At 41.7% G+C, this 23,484-nt stretch overlaps 1 protein-coding gene across 1 annotated transcript in view; it reads left to right on the top strand.

Moving 5' to 3' along the window:
• The window catches only part of LOC143927129 (fibronectin type III domain-containing protein 7-like), an 82,741-nt gene that overhangs the window by 47,074 nt on the left and 12,183 nt on the right, over positions 1–23,484 (top strand). The window contains exons 10-15 of the mRNA XM_077451085.1: positions 4,090–4,347; positions 8,708–8,971; positions 12,686–12,940; positions 15,763–16,023; positions 22,681–22,941; positions 23,110–23,370. Of these exons, the coding sequence (XP_077307211.1) occupies positions 4,090–4,347; positions 8,708–8,971; positions 12,686–12,940; positions 15,763–16,023; positions 22,681–22,941; positions 23,110–23,370 (1,560 nt within the window). The remainder of the gene's footprint in view (positions 1–4,089; positions 4,348–8,707; positions 8,972–12,685; positions 12,941–15,762; positions 16,024–22,680; positions 22,942–23,109; positions 23,371–23,484) is intronic.

Here is a 23,484-nt window from a genome sequence, read left to right as displayed (position 1 = left end):
TGGTCAGATGAGACCTAAAATTTAACTTTTTGGCCAAAAATAGTAACGCTATGGGTAACAGAGAATTAACATTGCTCATCACCCTGAACGCACCATCCCCACTGTGAAACATGGTGGTTGCAGCATCATATTGTGGGATGCTTTTCTTCAGCAGGGAAGCTGGGCAGAGTTGATGGGAAGATAGACAGAGCCAAATACAGGACAATCTTAGAAGAAAACCTGTTAGAGTCTGCAAAAGACTTGCGACTGGGGCAGAGGTTCACCACCAGCATGACAACGACCATAAACATACAGCCAGAGCTACAATGGAATGGTATAAATTCATGTGTTCGAATGGCCCAGTCAAAGTCCAGATCTAAATCCAATGAAGAATCTGTGGGAAGACTTGAAAATTGCTGTTCACAGATGCTCTCCATCCAATCTGACAGAGCTTGAGCTATTTTGCAAGGCTGGTAGAGACATACCCAAAAAGACTTGCAGCTGTAATTTCAGCGAAACATGCTTCTATAAAGTATTGACTCGGGGGGCTGAATACAAATCCACACCACACTTTTCACATATTTATTTATAAAAGATTTTGAAAAACATTTATCATTTTTCCTTCCACTTCACAATTATGTGCCACTCTGTGTTAGTCTATTACATACAATTTCAATAAAATACAATTACGTTTTGGTTGTAACATGACAAAATGTGGAAAACGTCAAGGGGTATGAATACTTTTTCAAGGCACTGTATAAGAAGGCAGTGGTATCAAGATTGGCAGGGAATGGAAAAAATATAACACTCTGGGTATAACATTAATTTTAAGGATTGTGTTTCTGCCACACCAGGTGTATGTATTTTTATCCCAATACTGAAGGTGATTTGCGAAGAAGGGGAGGGAGAGTAGTCTTTAAGAGCTTATAAATTATGGGGGGTGATTTTGGCGGCTAGAATAATATGGATAGTAGCCTAATGAAAGGGAAAATTGGGGGTTAGATTGGTACTTCTAGTAGTCGCAAGGGTGATAGTGAAAGCTTCTGATTTGTGGAGAATGTATTTAAAATTTGGCAGCTCACCACGTTGGTTTAATTCCCCAATGAGACTTGGAAGGGTGATCTTTGGGAAAGTTACAAAGAATAGAAGATTACTCTCAAAGGCTGCTTCTTTTTGTTGTCTGACTTTCAGTGAAAGGCCCATCATGTTCACATTTGGGATATATGCTGCAAGAAGAGCTTCAACATAAAAATATAAATGGGGGGTAAAAGAGGGCATCCCTATCTTGTACCATTAGTCAGGGAAAAATAAGGGAGATAACTTTGTTGGCTGTAACTGTGGTAGCGGGAGTCAGACCTCCCATTGCATCGCAGGAGGAATTTCTTAGTTGTCATCTGCAAAATATTGGGAAAGTTTGCTAAAAGTTAATTATTAAGAGGGTTATCCTGTACTTAAATTCCAATACCAGGCTTTGCGTGGCAATTTGTTTAACTTGACTGATAGAGTGATAGGTGTGTGGTCTGGTTATGTCATGGTCTTACTAGCATAAGGAAGAACGTATTAACAAACCAAAAAAGTGGTCAATCCATAAGTAAGTATTGTGAGGTACTGAGTAAAAAGTGTAATCTCTGGCATCAGGATGGTGAATTTACAAACAAAGAGAATTAAAGTGGTATTAAACCCAAAGGAAAACATTTATTTTATTGCAGGTTAGATGTGATGACTGCATTCGTTTTCTTTTTCAACGTTCTTTCTTTTATATTATTCTGGTGATCTGGCCTATAAGTCTGTTGTTTTTTCCAACAGAATAAGCTCCCCTGCAAATGTATCAGTTAAAAGTATTGAGTCGAACCATTTACCATTGACAGGGGTACTTACATTGATCACCTTTTATTTATTTCATGTAAAACCTTTATCCTAAAACAAGTTTTCTGTAACTACTTGTGTAACTGCAGGGTGAGCTGTAGTTTGGCTTCAATTTGTTAGTGTATCTAAATCTGCTAGCTCATCTAACACTCCCCTCCCCTCAAATTAACAATGCTGCTGTTGGCTGTGCCCCTGTGCTCCTTCATCCAGTGTGGGCTAGCTAATACAAGAGGTGTGTTACTGGCCAGATCATCAGGAAAAAAAGCATAAAAAAATTGCAGACACTATATCTAATGAATGGTAAGCTGCAGTACAGTATATTGTATTTTTGGTTTTGGGTTTATTCCTGAGGTGTGAACAAAATAGATGGGCAGAGTATTTATATGGATCAAAGAGGGGACTGAGGGCAAGATTAAGACCTTTGTCCTCAATTAGGATGCCCTTAGAGAGGGATTAAGATTAGGCTTCTTTAGGTAGATACATCAAAGCCATAGTGATCCTCTGATCATTCTTAAGTATCAAACATCTGCCATATGTGAATGCAGCTTTCATCCCACCATTCTGGACAACATGATACTTCCCCACCTCGATTTAGAGTGTGGGTTAGTGCTGTGAAAACCAACGGGGAAGTAAAAATTGGAGAATCTGGGAGCCTTATCAGTTTTTGAGATGGGTCTTCTGTATAAAGGCTTCTTGTGCCCTAAAGCACCAAAATTCATTCAATACAATGGTGCTTCTTTCAGGGATATTGAGACCGTTAGTGCAGAGAGATATGAACATGGACAAAAAACAGAAGCAGTAGTTAAAAAGCGGTATGTGAGCACTGGAGGGGGGCTGCGTGGACATCCCTGCACCAAAGTAGTGGATAGGTAAGGTTGAGGGAAAAAAATCTGGAGTGGAGGGATAGAAGGGCAGTAGGATGACAGGTATAAAGTAAAAGGAAGAGAGTGCAGGAAAGGATGTGAACATTTTCTTTTACTGTTATTAGCCTATTCAAATAATTCGTCACATAGCCCTAATGAATGTATTTTAGCCTAAATAACAATCCAACTCAATAGCATGGACGGCAATGTGTTACCTAGCGCATAACCAAAATAGGAATATGAATTTTTTTTGTTTTGTTTTTTGTTAAAATTCGAATGAGGTTACATACACATACATTACCACACAGGGATTATTTACAACTTGTTCCTAGGCCTTCGCTCTTCTTGTGTAGAAGAGGAAAGAAAACACTCCAGGTATGCTCATGTCAGTTTAGAACTTTGTTTCATGGTGGTTCTTTTGATGATTTGCTTAAAGATGAGCAAATGCTTCCCCACCCGCAGCCTTCATGGATCCATAGTATCTTAGAGTTACCATTAAAGATCCAATCCTGCCCCTTTATTGACAGCCTGATTCAGAACCGAAGTAGGAATTGGGTTGTTTAAAGTTTGTTATATAGTAAAACCTTGGATTGAGAGTAACTTGGTTAGAGAGCATTTTGCAAGAACAGAAGTTAAAAAAAAAATGTTGACTTGATAAACAAGTGATGTCTTGATATAAGATTAACATCATGTCACAACTGAGTATAGAAGAGAAGAGAGGTGCCTCTAATAAGTGTAGCAATATGGTTAAATTTAATGAAGGTCCAACATTTAGCAACTCGCATGAGGCACAAGAGGCACATCACAAGTATTCAGGCATCTGGGGTAAAGCTGTCCTCATAGACCATCCTCTGCACCTCCATCAATGTCATCTCTTCCACACTGCGCTCCACAAGCGCTTCAAGCCTTGCTTTCAGATCGCTCTGCTGCAGGGTAGTCTTCCCGGTTGCAATTGCAGACTGACAGCGGTGAGAGACGGCAGTTCGGAGGATGGTCCATGTGGACAACTTTACCCCAGATGCCTGCATTATTAATTATGCTTGCAATCCAAGGTATTACTGTATTCTAATAGGCAAATAAGGAAATACATCGAAGGTCAGTCTTGAGACTGAACCTTTCGCTATCCTTCTGTTGCTTTACAGTTGAACACATTGGTTCAACTTGGTTTTGCAATGTTGTTCTTATTATAATAAAATGAATCTATATCAGCATCATCTAATCATCCATTTAACCTTTTTGAAACCATAAAAAAACAAAGGGAGTCACTTATTAACTGTATTTCAACGAACATTTCTGTGACTGCTGCTCTTATTGGGTAATAATAATGGCTAATTGTAGCCTAACAGTGCAACCTGTAGTATTTAATTATTTTTGTCTACAGTTCCATGTATCCCAAAGAACATTGGCGCTAATTTAAATTGTGACCAGAACACAATACATGTCACATGGTCAGAAGACAATGGAAACGTGACTTTCAAAGCCACAGCAAAGAGTGACTCCAGCATTTATAATTGCACCAGCCAGGAAAGATATTGTGAAATTACTAATGTAGCCTGTGGACAACTCTACACAGTTTCTGTTGATGCAGAAAAAGGGCAGTGCCTGTCTTCCTCCAACGAAACTGCATCACTCTATTCAGGTACTGTTACTGTTTTAACATTTTTATCATATTGTTATATCTACTTTTGTGTTTTTTGGCTTTTACTTTAAGTGAGACATGTGCCAACGTTGGTAAAGGTGTACTAATGCCCTGTGCACACGACCGGTTTTCCCTTTAGAATAAACTCTTAAGGTTTTTCCGATGGAGTTCCGACGTAATTCCGCTGAAACAGTCTTGGTACACACCAAAGTCCAATCGTCAAGAAGGCAGTAACATATAGCATGGGACTAGAAAAAGGAAGTTCAATAGCCAGTAGCTTCTGTCTCGTACTTACTTCAGAGCATGCGTCGTTTTTGGTCCGTCGGAACAGCATACACACGAGTGGTTTTCCCGTTAGGAATTGGTTCCGGCGAAAATATTTATTACATGTTCTATTTCAAGGTCCGTCAGAATTTTCGAAGAAAAAAAAAGTCAGATGAGGCATACACACAATTGCAGTATACGATGAAAAGCTTCCATACATTTTCTGTCGGACATTCCGCTTGTGTGTACGCGGCATAATTGCAAACATTAAATACCTTTCAATTATCTTTAGGAAAGTTAGAACAGTCACAGAGAGACATATATTCCCTAAAAAATAAAAATAAAATAAAAACAACAGATAGATTATTTTTTAGTTTTCTACAACTCATCCCATTGATGGAGTCCTGTATGACATGCACTGAAAGTTGCACTCATTTGATTGCAGGAAAGCATGTAAGAAAGTATAAAGTACTATCTATGAATGACAGGGTTGTACTTTGTCATGATTCTAACCTCAGGACATGTGAATGTCCTGTGAATTCATATTTATATAAAAAGTGATCTGGAAAAAACATTTTTGTAATTTACTTCCATCCCGAATTCAGTTTATATACAATATCTGCCACTTTTACCCTGGGACTTTAAATGAGGTACACCACACACAAAACCACATATTGTAATTAATACACATGATTACGGGTTTATTAATACATAGGTACAGGCTTCATCACAGTAAAATCCAGTTAAAATAATATTAAGCTAATTTATAATATATAAATGTATACCCAGTTGCAATGTTGTTGTACATATACATTTTAAATATTGATACATAAGTGTATAGCGAGCTGCATCTGGCAACTCAATGCATTTTACGAATCTCTGTTTGCTTCCTTAGGAGTAGATGCAAAATATATATCTATAAAATAAAATATCGATACATAAACAAGCAAATTACACTCTGAGGCCAACAAATAGCCTCACTACTTACAAATCAGCTTAGACATGGCAGCACTTGGGAATAAAAAACATCAGGAATGGGTAATACATAGAATGCAGGGGTTAGGAATGCAAAATATACAAAATACAGGGGTCAGGAATGCGTGATGTACTAAGTGCGGGGGCCAGGAATGTATAATGTATAAAGTGCATGGGTCTGACATGTATAATGTATAAAGTGCAAGGACCAGGCGTGCTTAAAGCATAAAATGCAAAACCATCTACTAGTCTTTAAAGTCGCAGTGCTTTCAGACATATAATTTTGCCCCTTTAAAGGCCTCTTTAAAGAGGGTAGTTAGGGGGTAGTAAAACAGACAGCCAAGCTGTGGTTTTACTGCCCCCTCGCAGCCCACCTAAAGTCTAAAATACAGCTGGAAGAGGCTGTTCACATGCTGCGACTGTGTTGGCGTGTGCCATGACCATGTCAAATTTAACACGACATGTCAAGTTGAAAGGCATCATCACCTGTCAGACTTGGCCATACAGGTCAATGGGGCTACAGTGCAAAAAACTGGCGGTGGCAGGATCATCGCTTGAACACCTCTCAATGGCTTCTCACTCTAAAAAAGCAAATCTGCTGTTGATTGCTTTCTATAGCATTGGCTTGAGTGAACCTTGCCTTAATAAGAGTCATTGTAATGCCACCCATATGCCTGTCCTTTTAACATGGTGACAGTCAGATGGCACCTATGTTGTACAGGTGTCAGGTTATTTTCTCCCTGTTAAAAGAACAAGAATTTGGGTCACATTACAATGACTGCTATTAAAGGAGGCAAAATTATTGATGGGCAAGAATAGGTCATGCACTGCACAGGCACTTCTAGCAGCTCCCCATTTTACCTTAATTACTTTTGGGGTAAAACACTCTCTTGCCCACACCTCCCTCACCTCATTGCAGACAGATGAACTTGATTGGAGGCTTCTCCCCGAATCAGAGCAGCTCCATCCAGCACCTGCATTAGGAAGGCAGCAGGATGCAGATTGAATGACGTGATGCACTGCACCCTGTGTTTCCATTGGCTGAGGATGTAGCAGGTTTCAGGCTGTAGGTTTTAGGCTGCTTCGCTTACTGCTGTTTCTTCAGCCAATGGGTATCTGAAGTTCATTAGTCCTTCTTCCTGACATATCCCGACATCTCCCAAGTTTAGGGCTAGCTAGTTTACTATGTGGGCATGCCAGGAAGAGGTGTATTACATTACAGGATGATGCCCTATTAAAGGAGGAGAGTGAAAACACTTTTGTTCAAACTCCCTGCCAGGCCCCTCTGCTGACCCAATGGGACTCAGGCCTGTTTTTTGAAGGCCGCCTATACCCCCTTATTGGTGGCTCTGGTCACGACTGTGCTTCTCACTGGTCTTTTTACTGGAGGCTCTGACATTAGGATTCAAAGTCCTGTCTATACCAAAATGGCCACCACTACAAAGAGACACAGTGCAGAACAAGACATTGTAAGTCAGCAATGGGAAAGATCAGCTGCCAGGAGCACATAGGCAACAAGTGTAAGGGTTTCTATTATGAAACCAAGGGTTGAATAAGGGTTTCTATTATGAAACCAGGATCAAGAACACAAGGAAATGACCTCTAACTGGATGAAAGTTCTAAACTAATCCTAAAAATTATTATTTTACTGAAAGGGTATTTGATGCTTGGAATAGACTTCCAGCAGAGGTAGTGAGTCAGTCAACCGTAATGCCCTGTACACTCGGTTGGACTTTCTGATGGAAAATGTGCGATTGGATCGTGTTGTCGGAAAATCCGATTGTGTGTGGGCTCCATTGGACTTTTTCCGTCGGAATTTCCGACACACAAAGTTTCAGAGCTGGATCTAAAATTTTCTGACAACAAAATCCGATCGTTTAAATTCCGATCGTGTGTAGACAATTCCAACGGACAAAGTGCCACGCATGCGCAGAATAAATTACGAGACAAAAACTATTGGCTACTGCCCTCTTTATAGTCCCGTCGTATGTGTTCTATGTCACTGCGTTCAGTACGATCGAATTTTCCAACAACTTTGTGCGATCATGTGTATGCAAGACAAGTTTGGGCCAAAATCCGTCGGAAAAAGTCTGACGGATTTTGTCCTCAGAATGTCCAACCTTGTGTACATGGCATAAGTGGTTTCAAACATGCTTTAGATAAACATAGATCTATAATCAGACAAAAAGGTGATAAAAAAAAAACCCAGAAAATACAAAACAGGTGTATATTTGAAAAAAAAAAAAAAGAGTCGATGGGCCACTTGGTCATTTTTCTGCCATCACTTTTCTATGTTTCTATGTTTGGGTGACTAGGAATTTGCCCTCTCCTTTTTAAGAAATCATTGGGTACTTTTTTGGGGTACTTTTTTTAAGTGTATTCATCCATTTGAGCAGTTATTGGAATCACTTTTAGTATCCTTTGGTGTGGCTAAGCAGTTTTCCAAGTGTTTTTTCCTGTTTTTTCCTTGATCCTTGCTGCTCTTTGGCTCCCCCCACTGGATCCTCTTACATTCACCCTTTTACTCCCTTCAGGATCAAAAATAATTAGGGTGGGAAAGAAAGAGACATAAGTAAAGCCCCATACACACTATTAGATTTTCTGCAGATTTTTGGCTTCAGTTTTACCAAAACCATATAATATGAGGTCAAATCCTAAGAGATTCAATTTGTATGCAATCAGGCAGACCCTTGTACTAAATGGTTTTGGTAAATCTGAAGACAAAAATCTGCAGAAAATCTTACAGTGTGTATGGGGTTTTGGAGAGAAAAGAAATAAAGGAATAAAAATAGGGAGTTTTATTTATTGTATTCATTGTTACAAATGTCTTTTAAAAGTATTTGCTATGTGTGTAATCAAATTACTTAATTTCAAACCCAAGTAATCATGCGTGTACAACTGTACTATAACATATAAACAGAAGTAGCAGTAAGCAAGTTTTAATTCTGTTTTTTTTTTTCACCATATGCAAGTTTTATTCAGTTTTTTTACAGCAATGTAGTTATAATTATCATGACTTTTGTTAGTGTTCAGAATATAAATGCTAATGACCCAATTTTGTTGAGTTGCCAGTACATGTCATTCTCAGCAGATATTTACCATATTTTTGATTTACTTTTAGTTCCTTGTAAGCCAACAGACATATCAACCCAAAGTGTCTGTGCTAATGACAGCACAGTGATAACTTGGACAGAAAGTTTAGGAGTTGGCACAGAAATGTACGTAGCTGCAATGCACACACAGGATGAACAGAATTTGATGTGCCAGTCCACAACAAACCAATGTGTTATTGGAGGTATTAAATGTGGAAAAATCTACAATGCATCTGTGACAGCTGTGAGCAGTGATTGTCAGAGTCCCTCCAGTGAATTATATGTGGATCCAGGTATGTTTGTCAAAGACCGAATCAACATGTAATATAAAGCATTATAAATAGTGTAACACATGCAGTTATGTATGGTATATGTCAAGTAGCTTAAAAGAAAAAACAAAAATGGGTCAGGAATATACTCAGTGATCATCCTGGGCTGATGTATATAGGATGTCATGTGTTTCATAGCAATTGATTTACCAAAGGCATATAGCCTGTTCAATTTGCATGGAAATTATCCCCAGAGCTTAGTGAATGATTGGAAGTTCACCACATCCATGTTTAAGCCACAATTCAATTTTTTTTTCTTGCAGACGATTGAGTATTCTTTGCAAAGTGAATTTTCACCACATTCACTAGGCTCTGGGAAAAATTCCCATGCAAAGTGCAACTTCCCTTCTGCAGTGAACACCTGAATTTGCCTTTTGTATATTAACCCTTATCAATCTCAATCGTGTTTACATACCCATACTCAAGAGGCATTTATAAGCATGGAGCCAAAATGGAACATCACTGTAATGTAATGGTAATGATCCACTTATTGATTGATAGACAGTATTTTTATATATATTTATCGTTTTTTTTTTAATTGAGCATTGGCACATGATAGACACAGTTAAGTGATATATTACCACAAGGCTTCTCCTAAAAAACAGTGGGTTTTTATTTTCAAGGGTATTATTTTGGGGTTGTTGTTTATTTTTGGTGCCATATTGTTTTTTATTGTTCGCTGATATAGCCTTTTTAGGGTTAACCTGCTTTTTTGTTTTCTAGAGGGCTTTTTTTAAAGTAAGCTTTTATTTTACAGGCAGTGTTTGTTTTTGTTTTTCCTTTGATGCCAATATGTTCTGGTAGCTACCCTTTGTTGCATCTTTTGAAAAAAAAAATGGAAAAAAGGAAAACAAACCCCCACAAAACTAAGTGCAAAAGTGTGCACCAAATTTACCTCACACTATCACCCACACTCACTGCACCCCCCCCATCCTTATAGTAAAAATAAAAGTTGGGCATATACTGGTTAGGCCTATTATGCACACTATAGTGGCCAGCAGACCTCTCCAAAACAGAAACTATGATGAGGTCCTCCTGGCTGGTGTCTACTCTCTCACTGGATGGTGAACCTCACTTTGGGTCCCCGAGACACCATAACTTGGTCTCCAGCAGCATGCAGTCCTCTCACAGTGGGATACTGGAACAGAAGGAACACTAGAACAACTACAGACTGAAATAGTGTGATACCGGAATACATTCTACAGCACGGTACAGGAAAATGTACTTAGGCCCATTCACCCCAATGAAGCACAGTGGCCGCGTGGTCTCAGCAGCAGTGTCTCAAAACCTTTCCCCAGATTTCTGTTAGTTAGCAGCAGCAATGGTATCAGAAACTCTTATTTCCCACCCCATGGTCCAGCACCTCTTTCTAGCAGCAGTTTCTTAGGACAACTCAAAGTCCTAGGATCCCAGCAACAGTCTCTTCAAGTGACAGCCATGTGCTTTTGTATCTCTGCCATATGCTCTCTGCATCTCTGCATCATGCGTTCTCTGCATTTGGGCACACACCTGGGTGCTTCACTTTTTACCCTGGTCCTGGCACACTATCACCCTTTCTGTGCACACAGTCACTCACCTGTGTGTCCTGGAGCTCTCTGTTTTGTTGAGAAGTAGCCAGAACTCCCCTTGAGGCTTCCCCCTCAACCCTGTCCTCCTTACTTTTTTGATAGGGATGAGTATGCCATTTGGCTGTGGTGCTAGTCAATAAATATCCTGTGTTCTCTTGCTCTCTCTCCCTGACTGTTCATCATTAAGGAAGATGAAGAAAAGAGGCTCTACAGCATTTAGTAGCACTGCTAAGCAAATCTGAAGAATACCATTTAGGGTTACATCTATGCAGTTTGCCAGTTCTCCCTATCATATCCATGCAACAGCTTACAATACACTGACACTATGTCTGCTCTGTGCCTACTTTATATATGGAGGAGGTTGGCACATAACAAAGCTTCCCTTAGTGGCCCTTTCAGGACTTTGTAGTGCCTCATGTTTACAAAAAATATTGCCCATTGAAATTCCCCATTTAATCCACCAGTAAAGATACTTGTTAAGGTAGTTTAGTGAACGGCCATAATAAATGGGTGTCGAACCTCCAGCTGCAGTGAGAAGGGAAACTTTCAGCAGCTATATTACTACTGCTGGCAGTTGTGACTGCTAATAGCTCCTGGTTGTTAGGTTGCAAGGAGGCTGCTGGTGCTGTAACAACCTTGACTCAACCCTGCCCAGCCCCTTCATCCGCTAGCTGGGGATTCTTAGCTGAGAGCTGAATGTAGATCTAACCAGCATATGCCTAACTTTTATTTTAGCTATGCGGATGGGGGTGCAAAGAATGTGACTTGCCTCAAGCCTATGGTAGTGATGAACCTGATCCTCACCCCTTCCCAGATTGCAAGAGGGAGCAGCAGTACAAAAACTAACCGACTGTACTGCAGTGCAGGATAGTTATTTACAAAAATAAGCTACTCTATTTGCTTTGTCCATGTACTTTCCTACATTTTCTAGAGATCTCCCCGATCTATTCTGACAATGTTTGACCTAGCAGGAGAACACGTTATAATTGTTTGGTTGTCAAAATGTTTCTGCATATCTGTGCTTATATGTGCATATAGGTTTGTTCTCTCAGGTGTTTTTGAAAACATATTGCATTGCATTGTTGGGAACAGAAGCCACTGAAAACATTTATTACATGCTTATACATTTTTCTGTATGGGGAAACACAGATAAATAAATCATCATACACCTGGAGAGTAGTAAATAATAAAATATCTGTGGAACTCCAAGGATAAGTGTATCTTTATACAACCTAGTAATCTGACAGATTGAATAACTAATAATTCTAAAATGAGAATTGTGGCACGCATCTATAACTTGTAGGCAGCTTCCACTTAGATATCAAATAGCTTGAATGGCTTCTGGTACAAGTGTATGCCGAAATCATGAAACTACTTTAGTTCCTTTTCACATGATGTTGATATTGACCTTGCACACTGAGTATCCAGTTTGGTCACATCTTGCCATTTTTGTGTATGTCTGGAAGTCTGTTCTTAAAGCTGAACTCCCTCGTTATCTTTTGTTTCCATCCTTGTAGCAAGTCCTACCCTGTGTTGAAGCAGATTTGCTAAATTCCCTGCAAGCCCATCACCATTTTTTGCCCGAACAATTTCATTCAATCGTCAATCGCTCCTCCCCATTCTTCTATATCGGTAAAGTTGTTGGCCCTCCTCTCACAGCTATTAGCTTCCTCTGCCATCAATATTTTTATTTTTGACTGTCATATGAAGGAACACATCCATGGCATCCCTTTGGACGGTCATGATCAAGCATCCAGTAAGCAAACAGTACAGCTAAAGTGTGTACCACACAGTGGCCAGCAGGTAAAAGCATTCACATTTAAAGGGATTCCAGGGATGTGTTCTTTCATATAATGATTTTGAAAAAAGATCGAAGGCAGATTGCTGTGATGTTTACAGCAGCCTGCTAAGCCCTCCCACCAAACTGAGAACAACGAGCCAAAGAGACACCCAGTAGGAATGTTACTGGGTCTCGAAATAGATATTTCTTGAAAAATAAAATGACTTCATCAAACATTTTTAATTGCATGTTGATCAGGGCAGACAGGATAAATTATTATATGCATACACTACTTTAATTGGTTGTCTTTTATCTTATCTTTGGTTCCAGTGCCCTGCTCTCCTGTTGGCGTACAGTCCCAAGTAAGTGCCAATCTTGTGGTTGCATCATGGATGGACATGACTGGAGCTCTAAATTATAGGAGTAATGTGACAGGAAGCAATGGAGACAGATATGTATGTCAGACGTCAAACACAAGCTGTGCCTTTGAAGATCTCCAATGTGGTCATCAGTATAACATGGTGATTGAAGGAATTGGCCAATACTGCAACAGTAATGTCAGTGGTACACACACCTTTCAGACAGGTGGGAATAGAACATTCTAATCCATTAATACATAATGAAGTAATTTTAAAGCAAAATTAGCTAAAACATATTTTTTTTCCTACAACTTTAGTGACCTAACTTACCTGTATGTGTACACTACAGGATCCTGTGGAAATATTCTGTGCACGGTGCTTAGTCCTCTCACTGGTGCTGCTCTATCAAGTTCAGCCAGAAAGAAGATTGGGCACCCTGCACAGAAGATTTCCACTGGGTCCAATATCCTGCATCTGATTTGCTTTCAAGGACATTTTGATCTATAATCTTATCCTAAAGTGGTTCTAAAGGCAAAACATGTTTTACCTTAAAGAAGGAGTTCCGCCTGGGTAAAAAATAAAAAAAAAGTCAGCAGCTACAAATACAGCAGCTGCTGACTTTTAATATATGGACACTTACCTGTCCAGGGAGCCTGCAATGTTGTCACCCAAAGCGGACCCATCCATCAGCTCCGGGTGCAGGCGCCAGCATCCTTACTAAGGGAAACGGGAAGTGAAGGCTTATGGCTTCACAGCCTGTTTCCTACTGCGCATTTGCGAGTCGCACTGCACTTTCTGAATGGTCCCTTCTGTCTTCTGGGACCCGTGTGTCTCCCAGAAGGCTGCAGGGGGGGAGGGGTTGAAGGGACAGGGTCAGCCATTGAGTAGGTCACCGCACAATATTGCAGCGATGTTTCCCCCATAAGTGGGAGCAGATACCTGGATTTGACAGGTATTTGCACCCTCCTCAAAGGTGCCAAATGTGGCACCAGAGGGGAGGAGGAATCCAATCTGCAAAAGTTAAATTTCTGGGTGGAACTCCTGCACTATGGTAAGAAAATTTAGAAAATGTCCCAGTAACTGTATCGCTCCCTCCCTCCCCCCCCCCCCCCCCCCCCCCGTTACTCTCTCAATCGAGCTCTGTGCCTTTCTGCAGCAGAACACTTCTCACAGGATACAGAGGCCGCAGCAGGAGCCATTGGCTCCTGCTGCTGTCAATCAAATCCTGTGAGGAGGGAGCAGGGGTAGGAGCACGAGAGCCTCATAGCAGCTGGCCGGGGACTCCAGAAGGGGAGGAAAGAGACTTCTCTGTGCAATACCATTGCACAGAGTAGGTAAGTATAATTTTTTATTGTTTTTTTAAGAAAATAAAACATATCCTTTATAACCACTGTGAAGTAAATGTATAGTGGTTTGTACATATTTTCTTTCTGTTTTTAACATATTTGAGTATTAAGTATTATTATAGGCTTACCTGTAGAAAAAAATGACCAAGTGGGATTTACAACCACTTTGAGATTAAATATTGCTGTAGTCTATACAGCCAACAGGAGGAGCTTTGGTTTTCTTTTTGTGTTGATAGCATAATAACTTTTCAGTTGTGCTGAAAGAAGCTGATTGTTTACAAAATTCTAATGAGTTATTAGAGCAGTGGCTCAGTCCAAGGTTTCTATTAGACAATCAGAACTGCAAAGCAAGCTGATCTGCCATACTGTCCCTTTAGCTAAATCACTATTTAAAAATTCCATCCTTTTTTATTTTATGTTTATCTACCTTCTTTTGTGCATTCATGGTCCACCCCGCATCCAGCATCCTTTCTCGCCTAGGCGAGAAAGATGTGAAAAACTGCTCCTGCAGCCTCCTGGGATATTCATGTCACATATTCCAGGAGGCATCGGTTTATACACAGCAATAATGGAAAGACCTGGCAAGCGAGCTGCAAGAACCAAGAAGAGACAGCTGGCTCCAGATTATGTACGAAAGAAAGATCAAAGTGCGATACTAAGTATGCAGCAGTGGAGCAGTAGATTGCAACTGAGCAACGCTGGACTCATTTGGCTTGAGGGTATATACACTTTATTGAGGATAACCCAATGAAAACGGTAAGAGGGGATTGAAATGACTAGCTTGGCACTCACAGATACACCTCAAGCTTCACCCCCACTGGCCTGCTCGGTCCCTGGCTTGACACACAAGCTCACCTACGCTGGCTGGGTCCCTGGCTTAACACCTGCTGAAGTTTCTTAATTCTTCACCGTCCTTGGTTGGTGAGAGTACTGCTCTGGTACTTGCTTCAGCTACTCACTGTGGTCCCTGGTAATAAGGTGGTTGGTCCCTTAATGGCGACAGCTTCCCCTCTACCTCTGACCATGACAGGTTCTCTGGCCGGCAGAAACGTCATTTATGGTTGGACTGCAAGCTACAGTTCCAACCCTACTCTGCTCTCTTGCTTTTGGATAGGCCCACAGATAGCCTAGCTGCCAGATGCCCCCGGGATCTGGCCTAGCAGCACAACACACATCCACCCAGACAGCCATCCAGGTGGCACAGAACCCCGATCACCTGACCTCACCCAAATAAATAGGCTCTCCCAGCAGGCCAGGGGACCCAAGAAGATCCCTGCCCATTGGCTAAGATACACTATCTATTCCTAATAGGTCATTGCAATGCCCTTGTTTTATCTAATGTCGCCAGATACCCAGCCATCTAGTGACAGAAGAGAGAAGTGCAGCAATTCCAGAATTAGGGTGGAGTCAATTGATCCTCTAACAATTGGCCAGGTCAACTTTACCTGGCAGGTAAATGTACTAGCAACCCTGCAGCAAGAGACAGAAAACACTACAGATTTATGTGCCCAGCTTTTCATGAATTAGGTTTACATCCACTTTAAGCTTTCACAATAAAATCTAGAAGTGGATTGGTTATCTATCTATCTATCTATCTATCTATCTATCTATCTATCTATCTATCTATCTATCTATCTATCTATCTATCTATCCATATGCATTAACACATTTTACATATACTTGAAATCCTTCTTTCTTACAGCTCCCTGTGTTCCACAAAATGTGACTGCTGAAGTGGATTGTGTGACTAATGTTGCCGGCATTACATGGGAAAGAAGCCTGGGAGCAAACAATTACACTGCATTAGCAATTGGTGCAGATGGAGAATATCACGTTTGCTATTCATCTGGAACATCATGTGATATTTCTGGATTATCATGTGGACGGATGTATGTAGTGACCATCTCTGCAACAAATGGAGAGAGCACAAGTGAACCAAGTCTTGGAGTAGATCTGCACACTGGTGAGTTGTGAATTACTATTGCAATCAGATTGTGGTGAACTGCTGTGTCAGCCCCTATTATTTATATAGCACTAACCTTGTAGGAGTTGCTGAAGTTAGGGTTCCCTACTGCTGCACAGCCAGTCACAAAGAATTTCCTTATTTCATTTGGACGCGCAAATCAGTCTTTGGCTTGTTTTTTTATATAGTTTTATTAGGGGACGATAACATGGATGGGGTAAGTGATTAGGGGATGTCCAGTGTGACAACAACAACAATTCAGGGACACATCCTCCCTATTTACAGACTCTTCCTTCCACCTGTACAAACTTGGTTCCTCTTTGTACAGCTCCTGCTGGTTCACTCCTGAGGGAACTGACAGTCTATTGTCAGTTCAGCAACAACCCATTACAGGCAGGAACTCTCAGTCCCTTGGCAAAGCAACACAAAAGGAGTGAGCAGCATATCACATCACCTTCTGCTTCCCAGTGGAGATTATTATTATTATTAGTGGCCACTGATCTCAGTTCCACTGCTTGCAGAAATTCCTAGCCCATCTGGTTGCTTTCCTCTTCCCAGTCATCAAAACTGACAGGCACATGAGGGCACACAAAGAAGAGGAGGAGCCAAGAGCGCCCATGTGGGATCCCAAAAGTGGAGGTTTGGGGCCGCTTAGTGCAATACCTTTGCACAGAGCGGGTAACTATAACATGTTTATTTAAAAAAATAAAAATAAAGCTTTTACAATCACTTTAAGTATAGCTGCTCATTTACTGAGGAAACAACAATCCTCCACTGATCAGTTATATACATTGCAAACACGTTAAACTTAAAGTGGCAGTCCACCCTAACACTTAAATTCTTCTCTGCAATCATTATTGTGAGTTAAGTTCAGCCTTATGTCTCAAAATGAAAAAATCACAGTTTTTCTACCCTTATTTTGCAGAATCCAGTGCCGTCACATGACTTTGAATCTACTTCCTACTGAGAGTAAAATCAGCCAGTGGGTGTGGTTGCTGAAAGCTATTGATGTCACTTCCTGGGAGGGACACTGTTCCTGTGTAGCCAGCATATACAGTATGGGAGGAGCTGATCATAGGTTCCCGCCCAGTGTTCTCTCATTGTACATCCTAATTTATGAAAAAATTAAGAAATAAAAAGCCCCATCCACACAGGGGGGGTGGGAGGTGCAGGGCACATATACAGTATATCTGTGCACAGGAGAAGAGAATGGAGCTGGACACAGGGGGGTGGCGAATTTGAAAATCAGCAACTTTGAAAAGGTACCTACAATGCTTCATTGCGACTTTGATCCAGAGAGCGTAAAGTTGGATCAAAGCTGCACTCAAAGTTGCACTCTAAATCGTGCAACTTTGTCGTTGCAATAGTGAAAACGTAGACTAATGCTCCACTAGTATGAATTGTCATGTGACTTTGGACGCATAGTCGCATGACAAGTCACAGCCGATTTATTTCAATGGTACCCATTCTATGCAACTTTGAAAATCAGCAACTTTGAAAAGGTACCTGTGATGCCTTTATGCGACTTTTGATGCGACTTTGATCCAGAGAGTGTAAAGTTGGATCAAACCCACACTCAAAGTTGCACTCTAAATCGTGCAACTTTGGGGTCGCAATAGTGGAAACGTAGACTGAGGCTCTGTTTACACTAGTATGAATTGTCATGCGACTTTGGACACATAAAGTCTCATGACAAGTCACAGCCCATTGATTTCAGTGGCACCCGTTCCCATCTATGCGACTTTGAAAATCACTGGCTTTTAAAATGTACCTGCAATGCTTTGATGCGACTTTGATTCAGAGAGTGTAAAGTTGCATAAAGGTCACACTCCAAAGTCACACTCTACCTTAAGCTACGTTTCCACTAGAGCGACTCCAAAGCTGTGCGACTTTGAGTGCAGCTTTGATCCAAATTTACACTCTGGATCAAAGTCACATCAAAGTAGTACAGGCATCTTTTCAAAGTCACATAGATGGCAACTTTTGCTGTTGAAATCAATGGGCTGTGACTTGTCATGTGACTTTATGTGTCCAAAGTCGCATGACAAGACGCGCTAGTGGAAACAGAGCCTTAAACTCATTTGTAGCTAACTTACTCACACGTAGCTCCCTCAGCCGGGCGTGTGCCACACCATGCACACAGTGCCACACCATGCACGCAGTGCCATCACAGTGCCACACCATGCACACAGTGCCATCACAGTGCCACACCATGTACACAGTGCCACACCATGTACACAGTGTCATCACAGTGCCACACCATGCCATCACAGTACCACACCATGCACACAGTGCCATCACAGTGCCACACCATGTACACAGTTCCACACCATGTACACAGTGTCATCACAGTGCCACACCATGCCATCACAGTACCACACCATGCACACATGCCATCACAGTGCCATGCAGAAACAATCACCAGCTTCTACACTGTAGAAAATCTGCATCATGTTGCATTGTAATCTATCTTACAGTTTCTAACAAGCAGAAACTACTTCCAATGCTCTCTCCCCTCCCCTCTCTTTCAGGAGAAACTGTTATCCAAAAGGAGGCTAGGAAGACAGGAGGAGATCAGAGAAGGAGGGATGGGGGTGGAGCTGGGCAGGTCTAGGCATGTCTGTCTAAAAAGGAGAGGAGGGATGGAGGTGGGGCTGGGCAGGTCTAGGCATGCCTGTCTAAAAAGGAGAGGAAGGATGGGGGTGGAGCTGGGCAGGTCTAGGCATGTCTGTCTAAAAAGGAGAGGAAGGATGGAGGTGGGGCTGGGCAGGTCTAGGCATGCCTGTCTAAAAAGGAGAGGAGAGATGGGGGTGGAGCTGGGCAGGTCTAGGCATGTCTGTCTAAAAAGGCGAGGAGGGATGGGGGCGGGGCGTGTAGAAGAGAAGGACAACGTTTTCAGAAAGTGAGAGGCCCCCATGCAGAATTCAGAAATAAGGAAGTGAGGTTGTCCCTGAAGAACAGGAAGAAACTGATTGTCTAGCTTTGAATGAATTGTTATATATAAATAATTGTTCCCTGCTGCCATTTGTATTAAAACCCATAAATAGATTTTACCAATTCGTACTTCCTCAAACCACTAACTTGGGGGATTTTTCTGCTTTAGTCACATGATCAGTCCAGGGTTAAAACTATTAAAAGAAAAACTTTAAATTACAATTTAATTACAAATACATTTTTAACAAATATGAATTTAACCTTTAAAAGATAGGTTCATACTTTTTACAGTCCTCCCACCCACTATCTTCTGTTTCGGTACGCTAAAGTAAAAACTCTGGTAAACTGCTGTAGAGCTGGCGTTTTTAAAAACGTCCTGTGTGCATGAGCCCTAAGCCTTTCCTCCTCTGGTGCTGACTTTCTAAACACTACTGGAAATTCTAAAGGCATTAGAGAGAGTTTCAATGTAGCCGCAATTCATAATCTTTTTGGTTACACTGTACTTCCGGGTGTACTCAGAGCACTCTACAGCTCAATGCAGTATTACATGCTATATGTTAGGCATGCCTCAGGCCACTTTCTGATATGGTACCCCTAATTTTAAAGTGAACTTGTGCTTTGCTAATGTAGATAAAAGCATTAGGAAGTTAGCATTTCCGGCGTATAAGGGGACCCGGCATATAAGACGACCCTCTACTTTTCGATTTAAAATGTTGGTTTTGTGCTGTACTTACTGTATAAGACGACCCCCCTGTGCGGTAATACCGTTTGTTCAGAAACAAAGTTGGCACCGGGTAACATGCTGTCTCACAGTATACATACAATATACCGCCCTGAGCCAATCACTGCGAGCTATGCATTCTATTATTGAATACAATGCCTGCTCAGATTGGCAGAGGCTGCAACATCATCAGCCTGCGCCTCTGACTCTCACAGCCAATCCGAGCAGGCTACAGTATGTAGCCTGCTCGGATTGGCAGAGGTTGTTACTCCAATCCGAGCAGGCACTGTATTCATTAATAAAATACATTGCTTGCCGGGATTGGCTCAGCGGTGTATACTGTATGTATACAGTATTACTGCACACTTAACATCCAGCGGGCAGTTGGCATATGATAACCCCAGCTTTATACCTGGCGTATAAGACGACCCCCGCTTTTTGTCTATTTTTTTTACTGTAAAAGGTCGTCTTATACGCCAGAAAATACGGTACATACTGTACTTACCCTACTTTTGCTCCCTTGCCAGGAGTAAAGGAAGTTCTGTGTAGGCAGCTATTGCTCCTTATAGTGTACACAGGGCTATAGACTTTTCATGTGGTAGTGCAGACTTCCCATGCAATGTCCCATTAGGTCCTAAATAACTGGAAATGCCAGGTATTTCCTGTGACTCTCAGTGCTAAACATGTAGGCAGGTGCCTACAATGGGTTAAAAAAAATTCTGCTGTGCTGACTCATGTTCTGCCGCTATCTTGGTCAAGCATGGCTGTTTTCTCCTGTATGTGTTAATTTCTTCAAGTTACTGAGCCAGCCAGGTGCAAATTGTTATGTAGATGTGTGGTGGAACTGAGGAATTGATTGGCTAGATTTTTCTGCCAATTTTCCAGAGATCCACATAAAAAGGGCTAGAACAAGGAAGTAAGCAGAACCTTCCGAGCAGTGGTGACCCGTCCATTAGTGGGGCAGGGGTGCCGCCCCCCCATCCATGCATCCGTCCCCCTAATCCACATGGGGGGCGCTAGGCACATGGATTCAAATTGTTTTTTTTTTTTTTAAGCATGTGATTAGAGCCTGAGGCTCTAATGGGCTTTGAAAAAGGGTGGGCTCAGGGCGCAGAGCACAGCACCCTGAGCCCACCCAGTTGTGTGACAATAGCGAATGAATATTCTCCATTGTCACTCTGATTCTCCTCCTGGCCAATCAGGAAGTGGGTCTTGAAACCCGTTTCCTGATTGGCCGAAAGTTGAAGCGATCCTATTGGCCCAAAAGGAGGAGAGAGGAGGAGGGAGGAGACGCACTGCCGCTGTAAGGGGATGCATAAGAAGCCGCTGCTCGTCACCTGGAGGGAAGCGCTGCCCGCTTGATGGGCGACCGAAAGACCGACCCACAGGGGAAGAGGGGGTTAGGCGGCTGTGGGTGTATTGTTTGCCACCCCCCCAAAAAAAACAGCCCCCACTGCTTCTGAGTGTAGCATTAAAAGCACTTTACTGGGAATCAAGAAAGTGGCAACAGGATATAGATAAAAGAGTAATCATCAATGAGATGTAGGGTCACAGCTGTGGTTGGTCAGTGAATGCATGCTCTTCCTGCAGTGTGAAGCCAAATGAAACCCTGGTTCTGGTCGATTCCAGAATTTCCTAGGTTGTCTGGGCGAGCAGAGATGATGTCAGCGCCAGGTGCAGTGAGCGTGGCACATGATCGGAGCATGCATGCTCCTTCATCAGGCTATGGGGGAGTCCATATTGCTGATGGTATTAATGGGCATAGAAGTCATGGATGGGACTACAAAGCTCAGCAGTCATAAACAAATAGATGAAAGTTTTCAATACAAAAATTAAAGAAGATCATAAGGGTCCACCACAGTGAGGAGCCCCCAGAATGCACAGCATACAAATTCTGTGTCATTCCTCCAGAGGAAGGCCTTGTCCGGCTCACACTCCACACCTGAGACTCTGCATTCTTCCTGGGCCCCTCATACTGACATCACAGTCATTGCTGGAACACTGAAATGCCCTGTGTACTTCCTGCTAGGGTTGCCTGCAGAAATGCTGGCAAAAATGTAGCTGTTAGTCTGCCGGAGTCATCACCCCTTTGGGGGGGTGATGGGAGTCCTAATCGGAGTTCCTAATGGGGGCGTTGGACTGGGAGCATCTGATCATGTCCTCTGTGGACTTTTTGCACTACTTGCAATCTGCCTTAGGTACAGTCACTTTATGTGGCACTTAGAGAACTCTGTAGAAGAATGTGTGTGAGAAGCTGCTTTACAAGAACTGTTCCTGTATGTTTGCCTTTCTTTAGTAAGGTTACTGTTAACCAAGCCCGCACATACAGAGAGTCTAGGGATCCAGGCTGGAGTTATGGAAGAGAGCAAGCATGGTGGGTGAAGAGAGGGTAAGAGAGCATTTTCTGTATCTCAAAGCAACGATGGGATGTGCCACTGGGAGAAAGGTGACACGAACTGCTGGATTGGTGGAGCCTGATACAGGCTCAGCGGTACCGAATTCAAAATGCTGCACACCTGAGGATGGCGCCCTCTAAGCATAAGAGTGTCTGAAGTGCCTTCAGGTAATGGAGTCAGTACAGAGAGCAACAGTGTCATTGCCGCTCACTTCTAAGCACGTCTAAGGCTGGAAGACCTGCCTTAATACCTTCATGTTGATTGTCACATGACCACAGCTCCTAGCCTGAAGTTCAGCAATTAGTGAGTGCATTTCCACTCGTCCCCACATTGGGCGATAAGCCCCACCCATAGAGTTTGAAGAGAATTGAGATAAGGCAAGTGCAAACTGGGAACAGGTGAGGGATTAAAGCAAATCTGCTGATTTTTCCTGAATGGGCACAAAATAGGTTTCCTGTAAAGCTTGTGCATAGGTTTTTTAACGCTTTCCAAAAATGAAGGCCTGGTGACATCACTATTCTATAAATGTATTTAACACATATTCATGTTTTAGATGTTTTCATATATCTAAATGATATATAAAAATGAACGGTTTGGTCTTTGCAGCTCCCTGTATCCCAGTGCTGAATCTGCCACAAATCATTTGCTACAACAATTCTGTGTCACTATCGTGGAGTAGAACCTCGGGGGCAATCAGTTATATCTCAAATGTCACCAGCCCTGGAGTAGAAAGTCTTTTCTGTCAAACCGAGGACACAAGCTGCACAATTGATGATTTGAAGTGTGGGCGGACGTACATTGTGACAGTTACAGCCATCAATGCTCAATGTTCAGGTCCAACTACTCTTCCAGAGACACTTATAACTGGTAAGGTTTCTGTACAAAGATACAAAATAATTTGATTATTTTGGTGAAAAAATAAATAAATAAAAAAATCATGTTTATTGCATAATTGAAATGAGGATCAAAATTATTCTTTTTATTGTAATTAAATGATTTCAATATTTGTAATACATTTATTTCTTGTCATTTTAGCCCCTTGCCAGCCTCAGAATGTGGTTACTAAGATGAACTGTTCTGACTCAGAGGCAATCTTGAGTTGGGAAGCAGCTCCAGGAGCTTTGAGTTATCTATCAGTGCTGAGAACTCATACTCAGCAGTATGTTGTATGTAACAGCACAGAGATTGGTTGTGTGGTCAGCAGACTGCCATGCGGAAGTGTGTATGATGTGATAATAACATCTGTAAATAATCAATGTGCAAGTAAATCAAGCTTTCCGGTTGAGCTATACACAGGTAAGCTGGACTTTCTCTTATACAATAACTAGTGATATTTACCATTTATAACCAAATATCCAATAAATGCATCATGATAATTCCCATGATAAAACATATTGTTTAGTAAAATAT

Source organism: Lithobates pipiens, unplaced genomic scaffold (genome assembly GCF_037356315.1).
Source record: "Lithobates pipiens isolate NorthernLeopardFrog02 unplaced genomic scaffold, aLitPip1_a1.2 Scaffold_23, whole genome shotgun sequence".
In the NCBI taxonomy this organism is placed as follows: domain Eukaryota; kingdom Metazoa; phylum Chordata; class Amphibia; order Anura; family Ranidae; genus Lithobates; species Lithobates pipiens.
The sequence above is the reverse complement of the archived record's forward strand: the minus strand, read 5'-3'. Positions and strand labels throughout refer to the sequence as shown.